Source organism: Filicampus tigris, chromosome 16 (assembly GCF_054856515.1).
Source record: "Filicampus tigris isolate MCC_2025a chromosome 16, RoL_Ftig_1.0, whole genome shotgun sequence".
Classification (NCBI taxonomy): Eukaryota; Metazoa; Chordata; class Actinopteri; order Syngnathiformes; family Syngnathidae; genus Filicampus; species Filicampus tigris.
Window position 1 is genome coordinate 2,943,039 of NC_141232.1, and position 22,149 is coordinate 2,965,187.

General features: G+C 43.5%; 3 protein-coding genes across 3 annotated transcripts; 1 reads left to right on the top strand and 2 right to left on the bottom strand.

Annotated features, from left to right (window-relative positions):
• Nucleotides 1-257: 257 nt before the first annotated feature.
• LOC147134089 (nuclear distribution protein nudE homolog 1-A-like) lies at nucleotides 258-7,272 on the bottom strand. The gene is made up of 9 exons (XM_086055095.1): nucleotides 6,868-7,272; nucleotides 6,193-6,353; nucleotides 5,614-5,767; nucleotides 3,429-3,577; nucleotides 3,205-3,341; nucleotides 2,259-2,471; nucleotides 1,943-2,031; nucleotides 1,577-1,695; nucleotides 258-1,487 (listed from the first exon to the last, which is right to left on the bottom strand). Exons 2-9 carry the CDS (start codon nucleotides 6,282-6,284, stop codon nucleotides 1,439-1,441), a joined length of 1,002 nt encoding a protein of 333 aa, XP_085911221.1. The 5' UTR covers nucleotides 6,285-6,353; nucleotides 6,868-7,272; the 3' UTR covers nucleotides 258-1,438.
• Nucleotides 7,273-8,473: 1,201 nt separating this feature from the next.
• LOC147134090 (mpv17-like protein) lies at nucleotides 8,474-12,331 on the bottom strand. The gene is made up of 4 exons (XM_086056782.1): nucleotides 11,729-12,331; nucleotides 10,803-10,873; nucleotides 10,575-10,604; nucleotides 8,474-9,846 (listed from the first exon to the last, which is right to left on the bottom strand). The coding sequence occupies exons 1-4, from the start codon at nucleotides 12,033-12,035 to the stop codon at nucleotides 9,628-9,630; spliced, it is 627 nt and encodes a 208-aa protein (XP_085912908.1). The 5' UTR covers nucleotides 12,036-12,331; the 3' UTR covers nucleotides 8,474-9,627.
• Nucleotides 12,332-13,876: 1,545 nt separating this feature from the next.
• Nucleotides 13,877-21,816, top strand: crlf3 (cytokine receptor-like factor 3). The gene is made up of 9 exons (XM_086055455.1): nucleotides 13,877-13,980; nucleotides 16,147-16,291; nucleotides 17,228-17,435; nucleotides 17,507-17,594; nucleotides 18,284-18,461; nucleotides 18,585-18,813; nucleotides 18,972-19,110; nucleotides 19,174-19,286; nucleotides 19,860-21,816. Exons 2-9 carry the CDS (start codon nucleotides 16,175-16,177, stop codon nucleotides 20,129-20,131), a joined length of 1,344 nt encoding a protein of 447 aa, XP_085911581.1. The 5' UTR covers nucleotides 13,877-13,980; nucleotides 16,147-16,174; the 3' UTR covers nucleotides 20,132-21,816.
• Nucleotides 21,817-22,149: the final 333 nt, after the last annotated feature.

Below are 22,149 nucleotides of genomic sequence, written 5' to 3' on the forward strand. Positions count from 1 at the left end.
TTATTTTGTCAAAGGGTTTAAAATAGATAAATCAGAAAGCAAAGTAGAAAAAAAGAAGTCTTTATTGAAAATATAAAGAGCCAGTGCGAGCCGGTCAAGCAGAGCTACAAATCTCAGAGAGATTCAACATTTCAGTCATGTTTCATTTCCATCAAAAACACAACTTCTGAATACTGACGGAAGGCAGTTCTAAGCGCAGTACCACAAACGGCCACATGGTGTTGGAGGCAACAGAACTGGGGAAACAAAGTGCTTGCTTTTTTTTTTTTTTAATACTAGTTTTACTGTTGAAAATTATGAAGGCATATTAGGGCCACACGGAAATGAAAACAATGAAAACCCAAGTTGTTGTTTTCCACGAACACGAACAACAACATTCAGAATCTTCTTGTAATTTAACCACTTTTTGTCCTGAAAGAAATGGGACAATTCTTGAAGAGAAAAAAAAAACACTTGTAATATTGCACCATTTTATCTTAAAGAAAAAAAATAGAAAGTCTTGTACTATACTTTTTTTGTTGTTGTTTTTAAATCTGGAAAATTAAATCTGTATGTAATCATTCTTGTGGTATTCCAGATTTTTTTTCAACTATGCCATTTTTTATGAAAAACAAAAAAGCCTTCATTTTAAGATTATAAGATTTTAAGATAATTTTTCTGGAAAAAAATAGTTTCTGGAAAAACAAAACTGTTTAATTTCCTGAGAAAATATTACATTTATTCTTGCGGGGGAAAAAAAAAAAAAAAAAAGGATTTTGGTACAACTATACCCTTGGTCTCATATTTTGCCTTTTTTAAACGCAATTTAATCTTGAGATGGGACTTATAATATTGTGCGTTTTTTTTCAGAAAACTGTCACTCTTGAAAAACTATGCTATTATTTTTTTCATTTCTATTTGAAAGACTTTTTTATTTTCAGTTTTTTTTCTATAAAAATATGCACTGTATTTTGAAAAAAAAAAAAAAAACCTGACTATTCTTGCAAAAAAAAAATTGTAATATTAAGGTAGTTGCACTTAATGATGCAATTGTTTCTTAAAAAACAATGCAAAATGTGACTATTTTTTGTTTTTAACGATGCATTTTTTCCACCAACGTATGAAGATTTTTGGGGGCTCTGGAAGAAAAAAAAAAAAAAAAAAAAAAAATCTAACACATACAACAACCCATTACCCCAGCACCCCACTCCAAAAAAAAAACCGGTGTATCCAATACTAATTTTTTGTACAAAATTTTAAACGTGAACAAAATGTCACTTATCCCCTGGTTTGCCACAGCAGAACAGACAGTGTCGCACAAAAAAAAAACAACAACAAAAAAAATCCCTCAGTCAGTCAGTGAGTGAATGAAGTGCGAGTGCCGCCGGACGTTTTGTTGTTTCTCACACACGTGGCCACACCGGGAAAGTGGCGAGACATTCCAAATCTCCCTGACGTCTCACAGTAGCAGTTTGGCTCCCGCCCCGAAGTCCAACCTCTTGACCAGCCTGTGCAGACGTTCAACAAAACTTACAAGCCGGACATAGGTGGTGAGGGCTGGCGTCGTCACGGCGATGAGAGCGGCCATCTTACTTACCCTTTGTGGTAGAGCCCGTTTGCGGTCGGCGCGTCGGGAAGATTCTCGACGGGGAGCCCGCGGCCGGCCGGCTGATCGTGGACGTACTCGCGACAGGACGCCAGCTTGGACTCCAGATTCTAATGGGACACCACAACAAATTCTGCGTCAAGATGGATTTGGATTTTGCTCAGTTGGGGGAAAAAAAATGAGATTGTGTGGTTGCAGAAGTGTGCACACCCTCTTATAATGTGTGTATATGCGGTTCCTTTGCAGTTTGTTTGAGAGCAGAGATTCCAACCCAGAACCTTCTGACTGCGGGGCAGACATGCTAACCAAAAGCCCTACCGCGCCAGCGGAACATAATCAAAGTTCAAAAGTTCTCACCCCGACTTTCCTGAGCAGCTCGCCGACGATGCTGAGCGCCGAAATCCTGGCGGACGTCGTCAACGGACTCGCTGACACGCTCACGTCACCTGATGACAAAACAACATTCGCAATTCATCTCAAATTCATTATTCCAAGGTGCAAAACATTGGAATTCATATTTAAGCTAAGGTGGGAAGCACTGTTAAATTAAGCTTCCTTTTTTTTCGTCACGTCGAAATACGTTAGGTTGAATGGAAGTGAAAGTGAAATCGTTTCAAATCGATGTTGACTTTTGTCACATGCTCGCCGTGTTGCGTGACGTGTCTGAACTGACCCGTGTTGACGGACGGCATTTGGGCTTTAGCGGCAGGCGCTCTGACGGCGGGCATGCCTGCGGACATTTTGTTTGGAGGTGTGAGGGGCTGCGCGGGCAGGTGGGCGGGGGCTGAAGATGTTGATGACGATGATGATGATGATGAAGGCTCTGCGGGGGTACTGGGCGCATGCGTGTGCTGTTTCTGCTGCACGGCCAGCTCCTGGCGCAGGTCTGCAACACGTCAGTCATCACAATTTATTAGAAAATGACGCCTTGGCCTTCAACAATCCTGATTTTATTCTTGGAAAGAAAAAAAAAAAAAAGATTTTGTTGACTATTGCACCTTTTCTCCACCCCAAAAATACTTTTGTGATATGCTTTCTCCCTCCCCCAAACTAACAAAAGGATGCTATTTTTCCCCTCTCTCTGTAGGAAATAGATTCGCACTCCAAAAAGAAAATTGTGCCTATGATATTATGAATTCTTACATATAGATAAAACTTTCATTTTAAGGAGAAAAAAACATTCTTGAAAAATTACCAAGCTTATTTTTGTAATATACCCCCCAAAAAAGCCGGAGTTTCTCAGTTTCTGTTTTGTTTGTATTGCTGTAGCCTTGCACTTTAAACGTTTTTTTCAACTTTCTAACATGCCCATCCTTACTCGAAAAAAGCATTTTTCTTCTACGAAAATGTATATTCGTAAAAAAAAAAACAAAAAAAAACGTCAATTTGTTCAAGTGTAATTTATGCTATGAGAAAAATGTACTTAAATCGTCAAAAACAATCATTTGGAAATGATTTTTGAGGCTTACATTCTATTAAAGTTCAAAAATGTCTCGAACATTGAATTCATGTTCAAATCATGTAGAATTAGGATTCGATTCTTGTTTAAATGGGGGTTTAAATGGCATTGGATGCATGCCATCTGTCAGTGAATGAATGAACGGTGAGCTGGGCGCGACCTCTGGCCTCGTCCTTGAGCCTCTGCACCGACTCGCGCAGGCTCTCCTTGTCGTCTAGCTCGCTCTCCAGGAAGGCGTTCCTCTCGATGGCCTGGTTCATGCGCAGCTCAAAGTCTTCCAGCGACATGATGGTGGCCCTGAAAGGCAAAGACAAAAAACAACAACAATCGCAACAACCCTCCCGTGGGTGCCGCTTTCCACGCCCTCCCCCCCCCCCGCTTCACCTCTTGGTTCGCTCCAGGTCGTCGTTGGCCTGTTCCAGCTCCCTGATGTACTTGTGCAGGTGGTCTCGGATGGACGTGGCCTCGGCCAGCTCGCCCTCCAGCGTCGACATCTGCCGACACGCCTCCGAGTGCTGCGTGCCGTACTTCTCCTGGTGGGGCGGAGGAAGGGGACGGCGTCAATCGGCTTCGTCGGTTGGGGGGGGGGGGGGGGGGGAAATTGGTCAATTTGCACATCGTCTCTGTCCCTGCTATTCTCTCAGCAGAGCTGGGCATCGCCTAAGCGCCCTCGTCGGCGACAGCCAATCGAACAAGCTTGCGCTCATTTTTTCTCCTCGGGCCGTTTTGAGCGCGCTGATGTCACCGGCTCGGACGCCAACATTAAAACGACGGCGTCCTTGGTGATTGGAATTCCGAGGACGAGTCATATGGAAGAACAGATACGGCCGACGGCGTCAACAGCTGCTTCCTGCTGACTCTCCTTCGCTCAATCACCCTCTCTGTGTATATGAGTGGATCAGCTGATCAATCGGAATAATCCACACTTGCCAGCTCCGAAAAAAATGGACATGGAAGTGTGATTTTCTCTGAGGAGGTCCTTCAAATAGCCACCCTCACTTGTCCTGAACGAAATACATTTCTTTAAACAAGTCACCCTTTTAAATCTATTTCAGCCCGAAGCGCACACACCAACTATGAATTACATTTGAAGATAAGAACGCACACACGCAGCCACGTCAAAGTTACGCAACAATGATTACCCTTATAGAAAAAAAAAAAAAAAAAAAAAAAAGATGAAAAGGGGGTGAAGTTGTTCTGCATGCTTTGAACGGGCCGGAAAGTCAAAGTCATTTGATGGCCAAACAGTCAAATTGAGACGAAGGGGGAAAAAAATGCGGGCAAAGAAAGAAAATTCCCTTTGCTCATAAGCACCGCTGGGTGCAGTCGCCATTAATTGGACGAGTGGAAAAACTACGCAAGTACTGAGAAACTTCACATTTTTTTTACGTCTTATAAATCAAAGCACAACTACACAAAGATGACCACCCACAAGCACAAAACCAAAAAGATGAGCAAAAAAATATATGCGACAAGAATGTAGCATCCAAAATTGTATTATCAAAAGCAGGCTGTTTTGTGTCCCTTTTAGACCATTTTAAATGCGCAGTGGCAATGACAGAATGTTAAAAAAAATATATATCATCTGGCACATTCCACATAATTCTTCAACACAGCAAAATGACTTGAAACCGCCATAAGTGACTAACTCAAAAATAGATCCTTCAGGAGGTACGTCCTCTTTCAAAGTCCAAGACAAATTGGTGTGCCAAATGTTTTGCCCAGCGGGTGTTTTAATAAATGACATTTCTTTTTTTCACCCGCTCGGTTAAATATCAGATGAACAAAAGAGTCATTCACGGCCGGTCCGTGTTCTTTGCACAGACGCCACACAACGTTCCGCTTGGGTCTCGTGGTGCTCCCGCTTGGGGGATGCAGCTGGATTTAAAATCTTGTGTCATGCATGGGAAGGAACACACTCAGCAAAAATAAAAAAAGATAACAAAACCTGCAGCATTCTCTCCATTTTACAGTGTTCCCCCAAAATACTGCAATCGTTTTTAAGGGCTTTTAACAGTAAACATGCAAGTCGGAATTTAGTCTTCAATGTAGTACCACAACATGCCAGGGCAGCGCCGAGCTCCAGAAATGCAGCGTAATTAAGCAAGAAGAGGCAGAGAAGGTCCCCAACAAATCACCGGTAATTGTCATTGTTGCCACGTCACAGCGAGAAGATAATGCCTGTGAGTTTTGTTCTACACTCTGCTTGTATGTATTGCTACTCCCTGTGTTTGAAGCGTTAGAATTGCTGCAACTAATTGTTGCTAGCCCACCTAAGGCATTTCGTATTATACATAAGTATCTTTAAACACAATGATAAGTTTTGGTTGATCATTTTGCTATTTGTTTTGTGCGTCGGTTTTACAGTAAATTTCAAATAAAGAGCTTGAAACAAGCATGCTTTGCATTTCAGAGAACACAGTGATGTGTTTTTTTTTTTTGGTTTTTTTTAAAAGCTTTTTCATTTGGTCTCTCCATAGGCCAATTTTTCATCTCACAACGTAGGCCCCACGATAAACGCGGCTTCAATTTTGTGTTTGTTTTCCCAGGTGACAAGTGGCGTGGTTACCTTGTAGTTTTCCAGATCCATTCGCAGGCGGTTGTTGGCGGCCAGCAGCTCGCGGTTGCGCGTCTCGAAAACTTTGAGCTCCGCTTCCAGCTCGGCCTCGTAGTCGCGACTCATTTGCTGGAACTCCTGCAGCTCCTCCCGGGCCTCCTCCGCACTGAAAACACACAAAGACAAGAGATCATAATTGGACTTTACTCATTTAACTGAGCATAAAGTCTTAGAAATGCATTCAAGAAGGACTCGTAAGTTTGTTTGCATCCACTGAAAGGAAAAGATGTTGCATATTTTCCTTGAGTCTTGTGGCAACAAGCATAAAATGCCAACGCCAGCACACAAGATTTTTTTTTTTTTTTTCATCTGGCGTGATCAGCAAAAACAAATAAATATCCTCTATCGGGTCTGATGGTCAGAAAAAAGCCTGTGATGTTTGAGGAGACCATGTGAGAAATGTGCTTTCATAAACCTGAGAGTAAAAAAAAATCAACGAATATTTGGAATTGGCGATAACACCAGGAGACATTCCCTGGCCACAGTGTCAACATCTTTGAGGAAAAGCGGCTTTTAACATGAAAAACAAACTTCTGCTGGTGCTTGGCAGCTTGCTCCTTCCAGTAGTGCAATTCCTCCTTCAAAGATCCAAAGTCAGGCGTGTCGGGATCGTCCATCTCCATCGCCGGCCTGGCCTCACACGCACGACCCAACTTGCCCGGATCGGCCTGGTGCAGTCAAGCCGTCTGGACCTGAAAGGAAGTCCAATCGGAGACTTTGAGTTCCATCTTCTAAAGACAAAATATACTTGTGTCATGTAGAACATTCTCAGAAACGACCAACCAGGGCTTTTTTTCGCATTCGGCATAAAATTGATTGAGCTTGGTGGGTGCATAACAAAGTCTGTTAGTCAAATATAACACATTTTAGTCTTTCCCTCGAGGCTCTCTCTCGCATTCGGCGACATATTTATTCAAGTGACATTTTAATTTCGAGATTGGAGCTAATGGATCACCTTGATTTGCTGTACAATCGCGATAACAAGCAAACATCACACGACCAGAACTTCCAGAAGAGACGAAAATAAGTGTATCATATGGTTTGAATCCATTCATTGTTCTCACTAGAAAAGGGAACATTCCATACAACGTTTTAACAAGTTAAGCCACGTCAAAACTTGACAAACAACTAACACATGCGTGGCCAAAAGATAACGGTTATTTCAATACTTGGCGAGTCGTGACGAATAATAATGAAATGACTTACTTGTTGGGGGGGGGGGCTCGGCAGCTCAAACTTTTCAATCCAAAGAACAAGAGAGTCAATGGTATCCCCTCTCGGCTTTTAAATGCAAATAAGTTAGCTGGCCGTGCTAAAGGGAGTTAACCATTTCAATCCCAGCTGACATCAACAAACCACAGCTCACCGGGGAGCAAATTTCGTTGAAAGGCGACGAAACGCTGCAAACTACACCACTCGCCGCCGTCCGACTTTATTAAACACGACCACTCGTTCCGGCTGGATGTCACTCCGGGAAATTGAAATCACACTTTAACCCGAGTTAAGAGTCACAAAGTTACCGCAACCGTGGGACTAGGTCGTCGAACAATAAACGCTGCCATTCATATTGTCCGGAACTGTCCACCAATCACAAGTTACGTGTCCGGCTTGGTTTCCGCTTCCTATTAGCCGTTAGAGCTGCCTGTCACGTTAAATAGGCGTATCTTTTATCGAGACATCCAATCAGATGGAGGATACTTGCAGGGGTCGTATCTGCATAATCTTCACAGTCTAGACGTTTTGATGGATTAGTGGGAGGCCGTGATGCCTTCGGGCTTTATCGGAAATCGAAAAATCATCAAATCGTTGACTAATATGATGGATTTTGGTGCGGTAAATGTATCAAAATGGTATCCCACGATTTTCTGTAACTAGTTACAAGGAGTAAATACATAAATAAAAAAATTAAAAAAAAATTCATTTGATGCTCTAAAGGTGTGAACCGAACTATTTAAAAGTGTTATTTAGTGAGATTTGATGAGTTCGAAACGCCTCATTGCTTCTTGGCCTCTGATTGGACGATTCCACTCCGTTAGTGGTGTCAGAGGTCATCAAAGGGTCAACTGTGTCCTTTTGAGAGAGATTAAGGCGATCTGATCCTAGTTAATCCACACGCATGCACCATCGCTTCACAAAATGCTGGCTGACACTCTGACTCTGTCCTTGATGCCTATCTGACTCATTTTATCCTCTGACTCATTCTTTCAATATTGATTTCAATTCCTGGGCGTTATCCTAGGATAGTATAGTATCCCAGAGATGGAATGGTTGAATGCTACCAGGTTGTTGTTTTTTAAGTCATTCAAAAATCTGATCTGAGGAAATTTCAAAAAAGGGTTTTTTACTCTTCAGCAATACATATGATGTGTACAAGATGATATGTTGATTCAAATTTCTGGGTGGCATCCTGGGATAGTCTAGTTGTACCTTCCCGGCATGTTTGTGAAATTCTCATTTGATAAGACAACATCAGTATGAATGAGTGAAGACATTGATGCAATAAAACAAAGTTGATCCCTGTTGTGCTTTATTTTTCGGGACAAGAAAAACAAACATTAAGTGTACTTTTCCCTAATGACTTGACAGTCCACTTGCCACCAGACTGGATGGTCTCCCTCTTACAGTACTTGTCATTTGCTTGCAGCTGCCTACATGCCAATTAACAATAAAACAGACAAAACAGTAATAATGGTGAATTGATCTCCAGTACAGTTAGAATACATGATGAGGTACCTTGGCAGATGGCAACTACAAGAGTTCAGTTGCCTCCATTCAACCTTTGTGGATTTCAAGTACGACAGACGCTAATGAATGAACACAGCATTAAGTCATTTTAATAGCTTCATCATGAGAATTCCAGGTTCCCTTCCAAGGCTCATTTGTGCCACCGTCGTAGGGGAAAACTCTCTTGCTGTTGCCAAAACATGAGCTGCATACCTGTCTGGTCTAGAGCCCTAAACTAAGACAACCGGCGTGTTCATCGCAGAGGTAGAAAACACAAATGTCAACACAAACGCCGACATAAGAAGGCACAAATTGGTATCAAGTAGAATGACCGAGCTGCACTGTGTAATGGGCTCGAGTGGATCCCTGTGAAAATCTGCATAGTCCTATAAAACTAAACTCAAAGTATTGGATAAAAATAAATAAAAAAAAAAACATTAGCAGTAATCATTATTATACTGTCACCCTTCTTATGCTATTGGAATTTTCTTGTTGTTTGTTAATACAGTATTATTATTCTTGTTGTTGTTGTTGTGTCCTGTCTTCCTTGGACGGCCTAATACAGGGATGGGTAAAATTTAGACGTCAAGGGCCTCATTTTGTTGTTGTTTTTTTTTTTTAAAGTACATTTTACATGTACGTCAATTCATTATTTTTTAATTTATTGTAAATGACAAAATAAATATTAGTCAAATAAACTTTTACATACAGAATACACTAGACAATTGTAATTTATTTCATTAAATAATAAATTAATGATAATATTACATTTACTGTGATTTAAAGGTAAAATATTATTTATTCTTTTATTATATTATTGTTATTTATTTATTTTCTACGAACAATGAGGTGGCCCATCTGTCCATATTTACAAATATTATCCTACAGCAGCACCACCACCAATCCCTTAAGGTGGACGTGTCTCCTCACATGTTGCGAATACATTCATCTTTGATACTTAATGTCCAATAAATGTAATCATACAAGTCCAACACATTACATTTATATTCATACCCCAAAACTAAATGTGAGTTCAACATTTGTGTGCGCATTTTCTTGGCACAAACAGGCCTCTTCTGCTATTGCTTCTGACTGGCTCAGCTTTATGCTTCCGGGGCTATGACGATGGCGCCCCCTGTTGCCTTGCCTTTCAATAACACACGAATGTATGGACCCTCTGTCCATGGTCGTGACCTTGGATCCAGCAGGTGCTCCTGCTTGATACTCAACAGCAGCACGTGGCTAGTTGTCCTCGTGGGTCTGCCGGTCCCGCTCTCTGGCCAGGCGGGCCTGCCGCATCTCCTCCAGGGTCTTGCGGGGGTCCATGACGAAGGCCAGCGCCACGCCGGCCGTGCCGTCGCCATCCTGGCGGGAGAAGCAGAGGAAGGTGGCCCACAGGAAGGCGCAGCAGCCCATGAAGGCCGTGCGCATGTGGAGTGGCAGCAGCGCGAAGTTCAGCAACTGACAACACACACATACACACACCTTTCAATTAGCTTAGCATTTAGCAACATACTGTGCATGCTGGGACATGATTATTATTAAATAGCAACATGCTGACATATACAACTACTTTATGATCATCAACTGATATACTGTCATTCATGAATGACTCGTGTATGTTTATTATTATCATAAATTAACATACTGTCAATGAGCAACCATTAGTGCATAATATAATGACTAATGACCAATCAATAGTCATTTGAAAACAACTTCTGCATGTTTACTGTCATCACTAACCATACAGACATATAAAAATCAAGTAAATGTTTATGATTATCAAAACAATTTTTTTAAAACAACGGCTACATGATTACAAGTACTGTCGTCGACAAAGTGACAACTTCTCCTCTAGTTTTATCACCATTAAAAATGAACATACTGATAGGTTTAGTAGAAGTACAAGTTTATGATCATGATTAATTTAGTTATTTATAAACTACCAGTGCGTGTCTTCTGATTATTAATCAACAATACACTAGTCATTTGACAAGAACTAGTGTCTGGTTGACTTGAATTGGGCTCACATGACAGGCTGTCAGGGGTGCACATGCCACCGCTGCTCAGGTCGTTTATAAATAGACACACATTCTTTGCCGACACATTCTTGTCAATACAAATAGAAAAGAGGAAGCGGATTGTACGATAGAATGAATGGAATAGGAATAATGAATCTGAATGTTTACCTGCATGAAAGGCCAGTACATGAGTCCGGTCTGGAAGAGGAAACGCAACAAGACAAATATTTCGTCATTCTCCAGCACATTTGTGAAGTGTCAACAAATACGATTCCGGACTGATTTCAGTTTGCTAGCAAAGATTGACAGGCCGCAGATACTACACGGAGACATGTAATCTGGGTTAATCCCACTGGCGACAAGGGAAGAAGGTGACTTCCCCCCACCATTGCTCACCTTCCACGTGTTGAAGAACTTCTCCCGCCAGTCTTCAAAGATGTCCTCCTTGCCCTCCAGGAAGCTCACCCCTCAAGGACAAAAAACAAACATGACGTTTTGTGCTGGACAAAATCTCTAGAAGTAGTACCCTTTGAAGGACCCCTGGAAGTTGCAAAACTAACCCTGCACAAAAAAATAGGTACTGGTAATGTGTCTTGAGACTTTTTTTGTGGGTTTACACGTGATAGAGATGTCTACCAAATTTTATGTAGCTAAGTGAAATTGGCTTTGGGGGCTGAATTTCCAAATAATAGTTGAGTTACTACAAGAACACCTGTTTTCTGGCAAGTCATCAAACTTCAAATCAAAGCAGATTACTTGCTGACAATTTTCTGGAATGGCATGCTGAGCCTTTTTGGTGGATCTACTCGTGATAAACATGCATAGCAAATGTCATGTTGCCTCATCAAACTGGCTGCATTTTCAAAAATTCGAGAGCTCAGTAACTTGAATTTTCATGTTTGGAGTTTCATATGTTCATTTTCGATTTCCTGTATCTTTTTGGGAGTGTCTTGGAGATTTTTTAAATGGGTCTACTCATGATAGACACATCAACCAAATTTCATGTTTCTAGTCAACCAAATGTCACGTTTCTAAGTGAAACTTTGGGATTTAAAGAAAGGGGTAACGGGGTTTTGTGGCAAGGTTTGCCTCCTGTGTCTTTAGTGACATGGTTCCTTGAGACATTTTTGTGGGTCTACTCATCATAGGCAAGCCTACCAAATTTTATGCTGCTTAGTGAAATTAGATTCAGGGGCTGAATTTGCAGAGACTTCGAGGTGGGCCCTAATTAGCCAACAACTTTTAAGTAAAAATCTCAGTCATAACCGGGCAACCAAAAAACAAAAGGAAAAAAAAAAAACCCACTTGTTTTCTCCACTCACCCGTGTAGAAGACACTGGTGGCCAACGGGGAGGCGAAGCTCTGGTCCAGCAGCAACTTTCGGAAGAGCATCCCGGCCGACTTCCCCGGGAAACGTCGCTCCAGCGCCCTCATCCAGAAGTAGTTAAAGTTGCCGTGGAAGGTGACCGCCACCACGGCCACGTTGCGCGTGTGCGTCCAGTCCAGGCGCTGCTTGTGCGCCAGCAGCTGGTGCAGCAGGTCACCTCCGGCGAACAGGCCGCCGTACAGCGTCACGTTGGCCAGCCAGGGGAAGCGCTTGGCGGCCTCCCGCAGCACCAGTCTCCGCATGTCCAGGCTGGAAGTTCCTCTCGTCGCTGCAGCTTGCCCCGATCAAGACGCGCGCATAGTTCGCTCCCGAGGGCAATTACGTCACAGGGAGAATTTTCGTGCACATCCTGGAACTCATGCTCGTGACGTCATCCTTCATCTCATAGTACCGACCGCTCTGAGGAGGCTCTCAAAGTGGAGTCTGCGCATAACGAAGCTCCTCTTCGGTCAGGTGGCCAATCCTGCGTTAATCTGATCGTGCTTGCGTGTGCGCGTTATTTGAGTGGAGCAGCTGCGCGTCCTTTCTGCATGGGACACGCTCACACACGAGTTCAAAAGCATCGAGGTCGACGTCACTGCAGCGTTATATACAAAGGACATATAAAGGATGACAAACTGTTAAATGTTGTATATAATATTTTCCCCCCGACTCAAATGCAGTTTTGTCCTCACTTAGAGTAAAAAAAAAACACGAACAATTCTGCTTCCGCTTTTTATTAACAGTTTGGTTTTCAGCGAACAAATTGTTTCGTAAGGGGCAAAAAAAGACAGCGTATTGCACAGCTGACAAGTGAAGAGCCCAGTTCCCCTCTCTGGTTGCACTGATGAATAGAAGCAGAATTCCCACCATTTCAATGTCAATACTCCAAAATGTGATGTCTGGTTGGTGTTGAGCCTTTTTTGGACACAATTGTTCAGCAACTGTATGAATGCGCCAGATTGAAGTATGGCACTGAAACAGGTCTGCCTGTGCATGTAGAGTCTCTCTGGAGTGCTTCCACCAGGATGGAGCCACCTTCGTCCTTTCCTCTCGCTCATCACCCTTCTACCAATATACTCAATCTCTCTCCTCTGGACGTGTCCAAACCATGTCAGTCTGCTCTGCTCTGCTCCAAAACATCAAACGTGGCCGTCCCCCTGAGCGCGGTTCTAATCATGGGCGCTCTCAAAGTAAACCTCAAGATGTTCATTTCCGCCACTGTCTCTAAATCTGTACATCATCGCCAGCCTCACAACTGTATTGTAAACTTTACCCATTCACATAATAGTCCTACACGTCCTTATAAAATGTAAGGCAGTGCAGACAATGAGCAAGCAAAATGTAATCGTAATAGTTAAATAATATGCCACTGATTTTCAATTAAGGACTAATTAACTTTTGGTTTTTTTAAATGTCTTATTATCTACCTAAAAGTCTTCTGTGATAAGTGTTGAGAATTCGCACACGCACTAAAACGTTTAATTCCACTATTTCAATGTGGCCCGATGAAACATTAAAGTGTAACTAATTACCATTTACGACCACGAGATGGCAATATACGACGACGCTGTTGGTAAACTCCACGCAACCTTCACGAAAAACGAATAAAGTTATCGATGATTATTTTAAGACAAATATCAATAATCGAGTCACTTTCGGTGTGTAAGTATCTGCGTGAAATAACCGGTTTCAAAAATAATAGTAACGCCCCAAACACATTCAGGAGGAAGAGACAAAACGACGACTGACGCAAATGTGACGTTAATTCGTGATCGTTCGCAACCAAGCTCACAGTACATCTATGTACGTGTTCATTCATCACTTTCAATGGGTTCAAACGAAAACTTTGCTATTTTTCTCAATGTAGGTCAAAGTCTCAAAGCATCTATTACGCTCCACATTAGACACGCATTGACTGACTCAAGCGCACGCGCACGCGCGCACGCACACGGACAGCGCATCGGACGATCAGGGGATCTGAAAGTGGGCGAGGGCTTATGCTGCTATTGGTTGACTGGCCTGTCCATCAAAATGAGCCCGTGTGCGATTGGCCCGCCGTGCTTAAAGGCCCACACCAGCTTCAATTGTGGAGTGTTCAAGTTGAAGTCGAAAGTGGAGCTGGCGAGCGAGTCTCCCTGCGGTCAGGCAACGTTGCGTGCAATCTGACGTCGGAAACTAGATGAAGGCCAGAAAAGTTTAAATAAGGTAAACTTGATGTTACGAGGAAAGCGTTTGACCATGTTTGTGCTGCTGCCGCTTCCTTGTGGCAGATAACGAGTCTTGTCGCTTGTGTTCCCGAGTAGCATTTCATTGTCTTCTTGGCCACTAGCTAACTTAACCGCAACTTTCCGCTGTCTCGCTGGTGTTTGTCAATGAGACGCTCTTCTAAAATATGTTTTGACGTGCCGCAGTCATTGGTAAATTCATAACCGCAACCAGAGCTGAGCCTCTCAGAAGTCTCCATTGTTCCCAGTTAGCTGCAACTTTTTGGCTAGGTTCTCTGTCATCTTCTGTTAGATTACACACTTGGTTCTTTCTAAAAAGTTGACTTTCGGCATAGAACCAAAGCCGATTTCAGATGAACCTCCGTTAGATTTGGTTAAGTATAGTTTCTTTGTTATATGACTTATTGTAGTGTTTTGATTCTAGGGCAAAGGTAAAAAAAATTGAAATTGTGCAACTGAGTTTGGCTTCTTGGCGTCATAGCGACAGAACAGCTCGTATGCTAACATTTAATCAATAGTAACGTTTTTTTTCTTGCATTAAAATAAAGCCGTGTTAGCAGAACCGCTGAGATTGTGCAGCTGAGTCTGGCCTCTTGAAATCGAGAGCTAGATTTTAGCTGTGAATGCGCTATTAAGTTTGAACCTTTATTCATAACAATGTTTTGTCTTGCATTCCATAAAAGCCGATGTGAACAGAAACTGATATATTTACAAAAACCATTGCTTCTCTTTTTTTTGTATTGTATTGTGCTTCAATGGCAGTCAGGCAAATGTAAAAAAAACATATGAATTGTGCAACAAAGTTTGGCTTGTTAATATCGAGAGCAATAGATACCAGCTATAAATAAGCTATTACTGCAGCGGTGGCGTAAGTGGATGACAACAAGTGGAAGAAGAAATACGGAAGATGTTGCAACAAGTGGCAACATGTCATTTGGTCGATGATAATTATGTGTTTTTTCTGCTCGAGTGCTTACCATATCTTTGCTCTTTGTTAGAGCATGTGTGGCATTTAACACTGGAACATGAAACCACCCCATCACTAAGTACAATGTCTATTTGAATGCCCTCACGTTATATCGTGCAGGGTTTCCTGATGTCAATCTGTCTTGTTATGACCTGATTGTACACTGCAGTCAGTCCGTTTTTTGCGGCCTGGACCAGCAGGACTTGTTCACATGCACACTGACCTAAATACTCCCTCCAAAAAAAAAAAAGAAGCACTTTATCCTCAAATTAAAGCCGAGATGGAGTTCATTGTTATAACCACACCAAGACCAGACATTTTTTTTTTTTTTATCCTGCAGCTGCATGTTTTCTTCCCCCAAAACAAGAATTACACACATGTGAATCAATGGATTCAAGCTTCTTACTTGTGGGGTGAAAAAAAGAAAAGAAAAAAAAAGTCATACTAAAAGGCTGGACAGTTTGTGGAACGTGAGAGGCGTGAGAGAGAGTGCGGAACTATTGTTGGGCCCGAGCATGCCTGCATAATTAAAATGCACGTTAATGGGTAGCAGTGTGTAAACAACACACATGCACAATTGTTTGCCGCCATTGTTTTGTCATTTGCTTTTTAATCATTCGAGGTTTATTTTTGGACAGGCTGAAAGTGTCTTCTCTTGCAGTTCCGCGTAAAGCGCCCCGAAGGCTTTCCGAGAGACTTCCTCTTTCGACGTGGCCCGAGGAAACGCGCTCGACCGCAGCGAGGAGACGAGTCACAATAACGAGTCACGATAACACGCCAGAAGACAAACCAGAATGACGGGCCAACACGTTTTCAGTCACGTTTCAACCTTCTGAGCTGGCAAGTGTAAATCAGAAATTAGCCACTAACAATAGTAGCCTGTCAAAAAACAAACCGTCTACTTTTGATAACAAGTGAGACAAATGTCACTTTTGAAATTCCCCGGGTAGGCGTGGAAGAGGGTCTCGCACTGGTTTGTAGAAAGTGTGCAAGTCAGACTATGTAGTGAGCTGAGTCATTTTCCCTCATGGAGGCAGCACTTCACACTACAATGTGCTTATGTGCCAAAATTGATGGCAAAATTGTCTGTTGACTTTGTGACATTTGTGATGCGGTCACATTGCGCTACGCCCGCTGTGTGTGCTAACTGCGTGCTAACTGTGTGTGTGTGTGTGTCAGCAAGGGAGCTAGCGAGCGGCGGGCGAGGATGTCGGCGGAGGTGGACGTGCTGGTGCAGGAGGCCAAGGAGAGCATTGAGGCGGCGCAGAACTTTCGCGCCGAGCTGCAGCAGAGACTCGGTGGACTCAACCAGGCCCGAAAACAGGTCAGCTGACTCTGGGCAGCAGCGGCATTATGTCATCATCATCATCATTATTACATCATCGCCTGGCATCCGAGGCAAAAGAAGTTTCATTCTAGAAAGACCCTTAAATGAGAAATTTTGAACACAATTTAGAAACCTTACTTTAAAACCCTAACCCCAACCGAAATGTCTTGAAACCCTAGCCCCAATTTGGAACCCTAATTTGAAACGGCCAACTTTGTTTGAAAGCCGAACTCGAGCTTGAAACCCTAACTGAAAACCCCGATCCTCACTTGAAATCCTACTTTGGAAGCTAACACCTCTTGAAACCCAATTTTGCGAACTTTGAAACCCTAACCCGGTCTTGAAGGCCTAACTTAAAACTGCAACCTCTCTTGAAACCTTAACCCAGGCTTAAACCTTAACTTAAGCCAAACTTGAAGCCCTGATCCTGACTTGGAACGCTAACTTTGACTTCACACCTTAAATCGAAAGGCTAGCCTTTTTTCAATACCTAAGCTTGTCTTGATGAAAATGTTGTCCAAGAGGCTCCCAGGAGATTTTTTTTTCCCTGTCCCTGGCGGCGGTATCTCTTCCTTCCTGTTAGGGTGTCGAGTGAGCCGAGCAGCAGCAGCGCTCAGTAAACAATGTGTCCACTTCCTGTCGGTGTCAGCGTCCCTCGGGCACACAAGCATGCTCGCTGTCGACAAACGCTTTTTATGTAATTCATTCATTTTTTTTGTCGTGTTTGTTTTTGCGGGACACAAGATGGCCGACAGGCTTAGGGTCAGAAATTCTAGCACACGCAGTCAAATGAATGTGTGCCTTTGTGTGTACTTGACGTGTGTGTGTGTGCGTGTGCTGCAAAGAAGAGCAGAAACATGACCCGAAGCCAGCCGGCTTCTTGATGGGCGTCATTCATCGTTCTTCATTCTGGTCCTCGTCTTCCTCCGCCAGGTGCACGGCAGCTCCAGCCAGTCCCGCGAGGCCCTCCGTAGGCACTTTGCCGAACTGCAGGCGGCGACCACCCGGCTGCTGTCGGAGCGACTGAGCGCGCTCCTCGCCGAAGTGGACGCCATCGAGGCGGAGAGCGTCAGGCCTCTGGACGACTGCCAGAGCTTGGTGGAGTACGGCGTGGGCCAGGCTGACGAGCTCCTCCGAGAGGGTATCAAAAAAAAAAATTAAAATTGACAAAGTGGTCCCTGATGAGTTTTCATGACGGCGTTGTCTCCGCAGGGGAAGCGGCTTTGCGATGTGGACTCGGCGAGAAAGAAGACAAACTGGGAAGCTTTACCAAGAAGGCCATGCACATCCAATTGGACAGGTAGACTGGCCCTAACTAGAGCTGCCGTAATTATTCAAATAACTCTAATCATTTGATTTACGAAAACATGAGAAGCAAAATCTTTCCCTTGCAACAGACTCACGTAGGCGGCTAACCTGGGCTCACGACAACTCTACGCTCTCATTTGCTGACACCCATGTCACTCACTAAAGCAAAATCAGTTGTCATCAGAAGACCCGAATAATTGATTCTAAAAAGATGGGGCTCAACTACCTCTGCCAAGGTTATTGTATTAGTTGGCAGGATTATGCTCAAGACAACAAAACGACTACCTTAAAAGGGAAGTCAACGCAAACATTTTTTTTTTCTCAAGAATATGTCCTATGCAGGCCCACAAGTTGACACAGGGCATTCTGATTAATATTGCGTTTGTGGAATAAGTGTGAATCCACTCGTTTTTAGCCATCTCTGGGGGCGGCCATTTTGTCTCCTGTCGGCCGAAAATGACATCGCAACTGCTCACAACGACCAATCACGGCTCAGATTCAGAAAACGTGTGGAAAAAAAGTGAATAGCGGAATGCTGGGACGGGGTCTTTGATGAGAGTTTAACAGCCGACACTCTTCCGCCCCCAAGATTGAAGACTCGGTTCTATTGGCGCTGTTGTGTTGAAAGTAACTTTACGCTTCGGATGTTCGCGCAACCTTACTTAACTGTGTCAACGGCAGCCTGCCGGAAGTTCCGGCCCTGGTGGACGTGCCGTGCGTGTCGGCCCAGTTTGACGACTCCCTGCTGATCCTGCTGCGAGAGCGCGTGTGCCGCCACGGCTCGGTGGCCTCGCACCCGCCCGTCCTCATCGAGGAGCTGCAGGAGAGGCCCGGGAGCATCCTGGTGCGCTGGTGTAAGGTGAGTCTGCTCGCCGCTCTCGCGCCACCGGGAGGTTGAATTTCATTATGATGATTACGAAGAGCCGGCTAGTCTCGGAACATTTGAAAAGTTTCTTTTTTGCGGGGGCGCGGGCGGTTTTAGGTGGACGAGGACTTTGCCGCCGCCGATTACCGGCTGCAGTACCGGCGCTCGGGCAACGGGGGGAACCAGTACGAGGACGCCTATGTGGGGCGCGACACCGACTTCCTGGCGATGGGCCTGGACCCCAACACCGACTACATGTTCAGGGTGTGCGCACGCGGCGAGGGCCGCACCGAGTGGAGCCCCTGGAGCGTCGCCCAGACCGGGTACACCACCATGGAGCCGCACGGTACGTGTGCTGCACCGGCTCTCGGTCGCTCGCGTCTCTGTGTGCCGTTTGCGTGGGGTTTTGTTTTGTTTGTGCTATAGGTGTGTGTGTGTGTGTGTGTGTGTGTTGGCCGCACGTGCGTTCGTGTCGTTGTTTAGGTGTGTGTGTTATGTGTGCAGAGTGGCGTCCGGGCACGGAGGGTTACATTGTGAGCAACAGACGTAACATCGCCTTGAGGAACGACTCGATCCCGTCCGGCTGCCCTGTGCTCTACTCCAACGCGCCCACCTACTTCTGTGGCCTCACGCTTACCTTCAAGTACGCAGGCACTCGCCCGGCCGTATACGCACACACAATTCTAAGAGTTTTTGTCACCTGAAGGATCTCGGCGACCGGTCAGCCAGACCGCCGGGACAGTTTGGGCGTGTGCGTGGATGAAGAAAAAGGCTGCCGCTCGCTTCAGAGGGATCAGGCTGTCTGCATCTCCACCAACGGTACCAAATTCGACACTTTGAATTCGCAACGACAAAAGTTGGTGAAAATGTTGAATTTTTGCCATGTTGAAAATCCTTGCCAGGGTCAATTGAATGAGGTGAATGTTTGGAATTTCAAATGGGAACGTTATAAATCTGTATCGAATGCGCCGTTGAGAACGGATCGGGATGTTTTTTTTTTTGTGGGTATCTTAAAAGGGAAAATGTTGAATGTTTGGTAAATGGTCATTTTTGTCATGTTGAAAATCATTTCCAAGGCGACTTGAATAAGATGAACATTTTGAATTTGGAGTAGGAGCGAAATCTGTTTTGTTGAATGTGTCATTGAGCAATTTTGGGGGGGTGGTGAAAATGATACATTTTTGGTGAGTGGTAATTTTTGTCGTGTTGAAAATTGTTCCCAAGGTGAAATAAATGAGCTGTATGTTTTGAATTTTACATGGGAGGAATAAACTATAATTTGTTGAATTTTCAAGATGTGTAGAACAACCTACAGTAACTAGCTCTTGGAATATCGTTCAGATGATTTCAACGCGTCTCGAGTAATACTAAGTGGGTGTTGTTGCTTTTCAGGTGCCGTGTACGTGAACGGTAAGGAGATGACCAATCAGCTTCCGTCGATCACTGTGGGTTCGGCGGTGACGTTCGACATGGAGGTGGTCGGCGTGGTCCCGCTCAACAACAACGACCACGTTAGCGACAACGCCAGCGGCCTGAAGCTGCGCGTCACCATCGGCTCGGGCAGCCGCGAGGTGGTTTTCGATTGGCTGCTGGACACGAGCGCGGACGGCCTCTTCTTCGGATGCGCCTTCGCGCACGCCGGCTGGAAGGTGCTCGTCTTTTAAAGGACAATACGGGACACGAAAACGCCGCGTCGACGCCTCAAAGTTCCAGGCTCTTTTGTTTGTTTGTGTTTCTTCCTGGAAAGGAGCCTTTTTGAATCAGGTAAGGTTCCTGGACCACTCAGAAGTAACTGTCGCCCTTAGCAGGTTTTTCTTTCAGACTCAATAGTTCCTGCAGTCTAAAGACACAATAGATGTTTTTCCCCCTGAAGTTCCAGAAACTTTTAGCTCCTCGGTGCTTATAAATCCTGGAATTTACAGGTTCCAATCAGGTATGGAATACCTATAGCAGGGTCTTCTTCTGGCCCAAATGAATTGCCCTGGAACTCGATTTGCATAATTTCCATAGTCCCAAGTTTCCTCCAAAAGTTCCAGGGTTGTGGAAATTTGATGAGCTCATCAGCCTGCTGAAGGCATTTTGTAGGACTAGTGTGCATTTAGCTGATTTATTTTGTTTACAATCACTCAAAATGGCATCTTCAACATGACTTTTTTTTTTTTTTTTTTAAATGTATGACAATCTTTTTTTTTTCCCCCCTCTTCCCCATATTTGTGTGAATCAGGAAAGAGTGAAAACCTGACAATTTTATATTTGAAAAATCTGTGACGCTGTGAAACGTTTTACTTAGTTACAGTTGCGTGTGTGCAGGATCATCTAGTGTGAGTGTCTAAGGCGCCAATCAATGGAGGACAAACTTTGTGTGGGTACGTTGAAGTACAGGGTGGCAAAAATGTGTGATGGAAAAGTCTGGAAAAATGTCCCATAGCCATGGAGACCGTCCTTCCCCCATTTTAAAAAATCAATTCAATTAACTTGTGTGTGTTGAGATGTCTGTGGCAAAGTTTAGAGGAGTCCCACTTCAGGTACAAATTTCTCACAGAAGCTTGCCTTATGTGATCTTAACTGTCAAAAAAAAAAAAAAAAAAAGATTATTGTTATTAATATTTTAGATGAGTGTTGTTCTAAGGAGGTTATGTTACCAAAAGGAGTTCTTAATATTTGCAGATGTTTCACACGAGCTCATAATCTCACATCTGTCTTGTTTTGTTCACCTGGTGAAGGATGAAGGTGACTCCGTCACTGTAGATCCACAAAATGTTTGTTTTTTAAGAGAAAGTCAACCCAAACTTTTTTTTTTTTTTCTCCCAAGAATATGTTCTATGCAGGCCCACTAGTTGAAACAAGGCTTTCTGATTAATTTTGTCACTTCTGTCGACAGGAAATAACATCACAACTGCTCAGGACTCAGGTAACGACCAATCACAGTTCACCTGTTTTCTGAAGCTGAGCCATGATTGGTCGTTACCCGAGCCCTGAGCAGTTGTGATGTCATTTTCAGTCGACAGAAGTGGCAAAATCCCCTTGAGATGGCTAAAAACGGGTGGATTTTGCTGTACAACTCTTATTCCACAAATGCAATATTAATCAGAATGCCGTGTCTCCACTCGTGGGCCTGCATAGAACATATTCTTGGAAAAAAATGTATGGGTTGACTTCCACTTTTTTTTAATAAATGTTAAAGATCTCTTGTCTTTAAATAATAAACCATTCACAAAGACTTTGTCATTCTGAGAATTACTTTTATGAAAAAAACATATTGCATATTTCTTTATTTTATCGAGCGGCACTTTTGTATTTTAGCACCTGGCGTCACATTGCTCCATTTTGGGCTGGCCCTTGCAATAATCAAGTAAAGATGGAGAGTTATGCTTCTGTAATTTCCATGGAAATATGACTAAGAAATCCCCCCCAAAAATACAAGATAACAAATGTACTTTTGGGTTGTAAAGCAAAGTGTGTACTAAAATATGAAAACAAAAGCTATACGTTGAGTATATATCATGAACATTTATCAGTGAAATGTGGATTTTTTTTTTTTTTTTTGGGGCAACAATTAGCTGCTGCTTTTATCTTCAAATAATGATTTGAAAGTTCTACTGTACACATTTTGTAAATGTTGCTTGTTGCAAGTTTTAGTGAGCGAGACTTTGAAGTGTAAAAATGTGCTCTTTTTAATAGA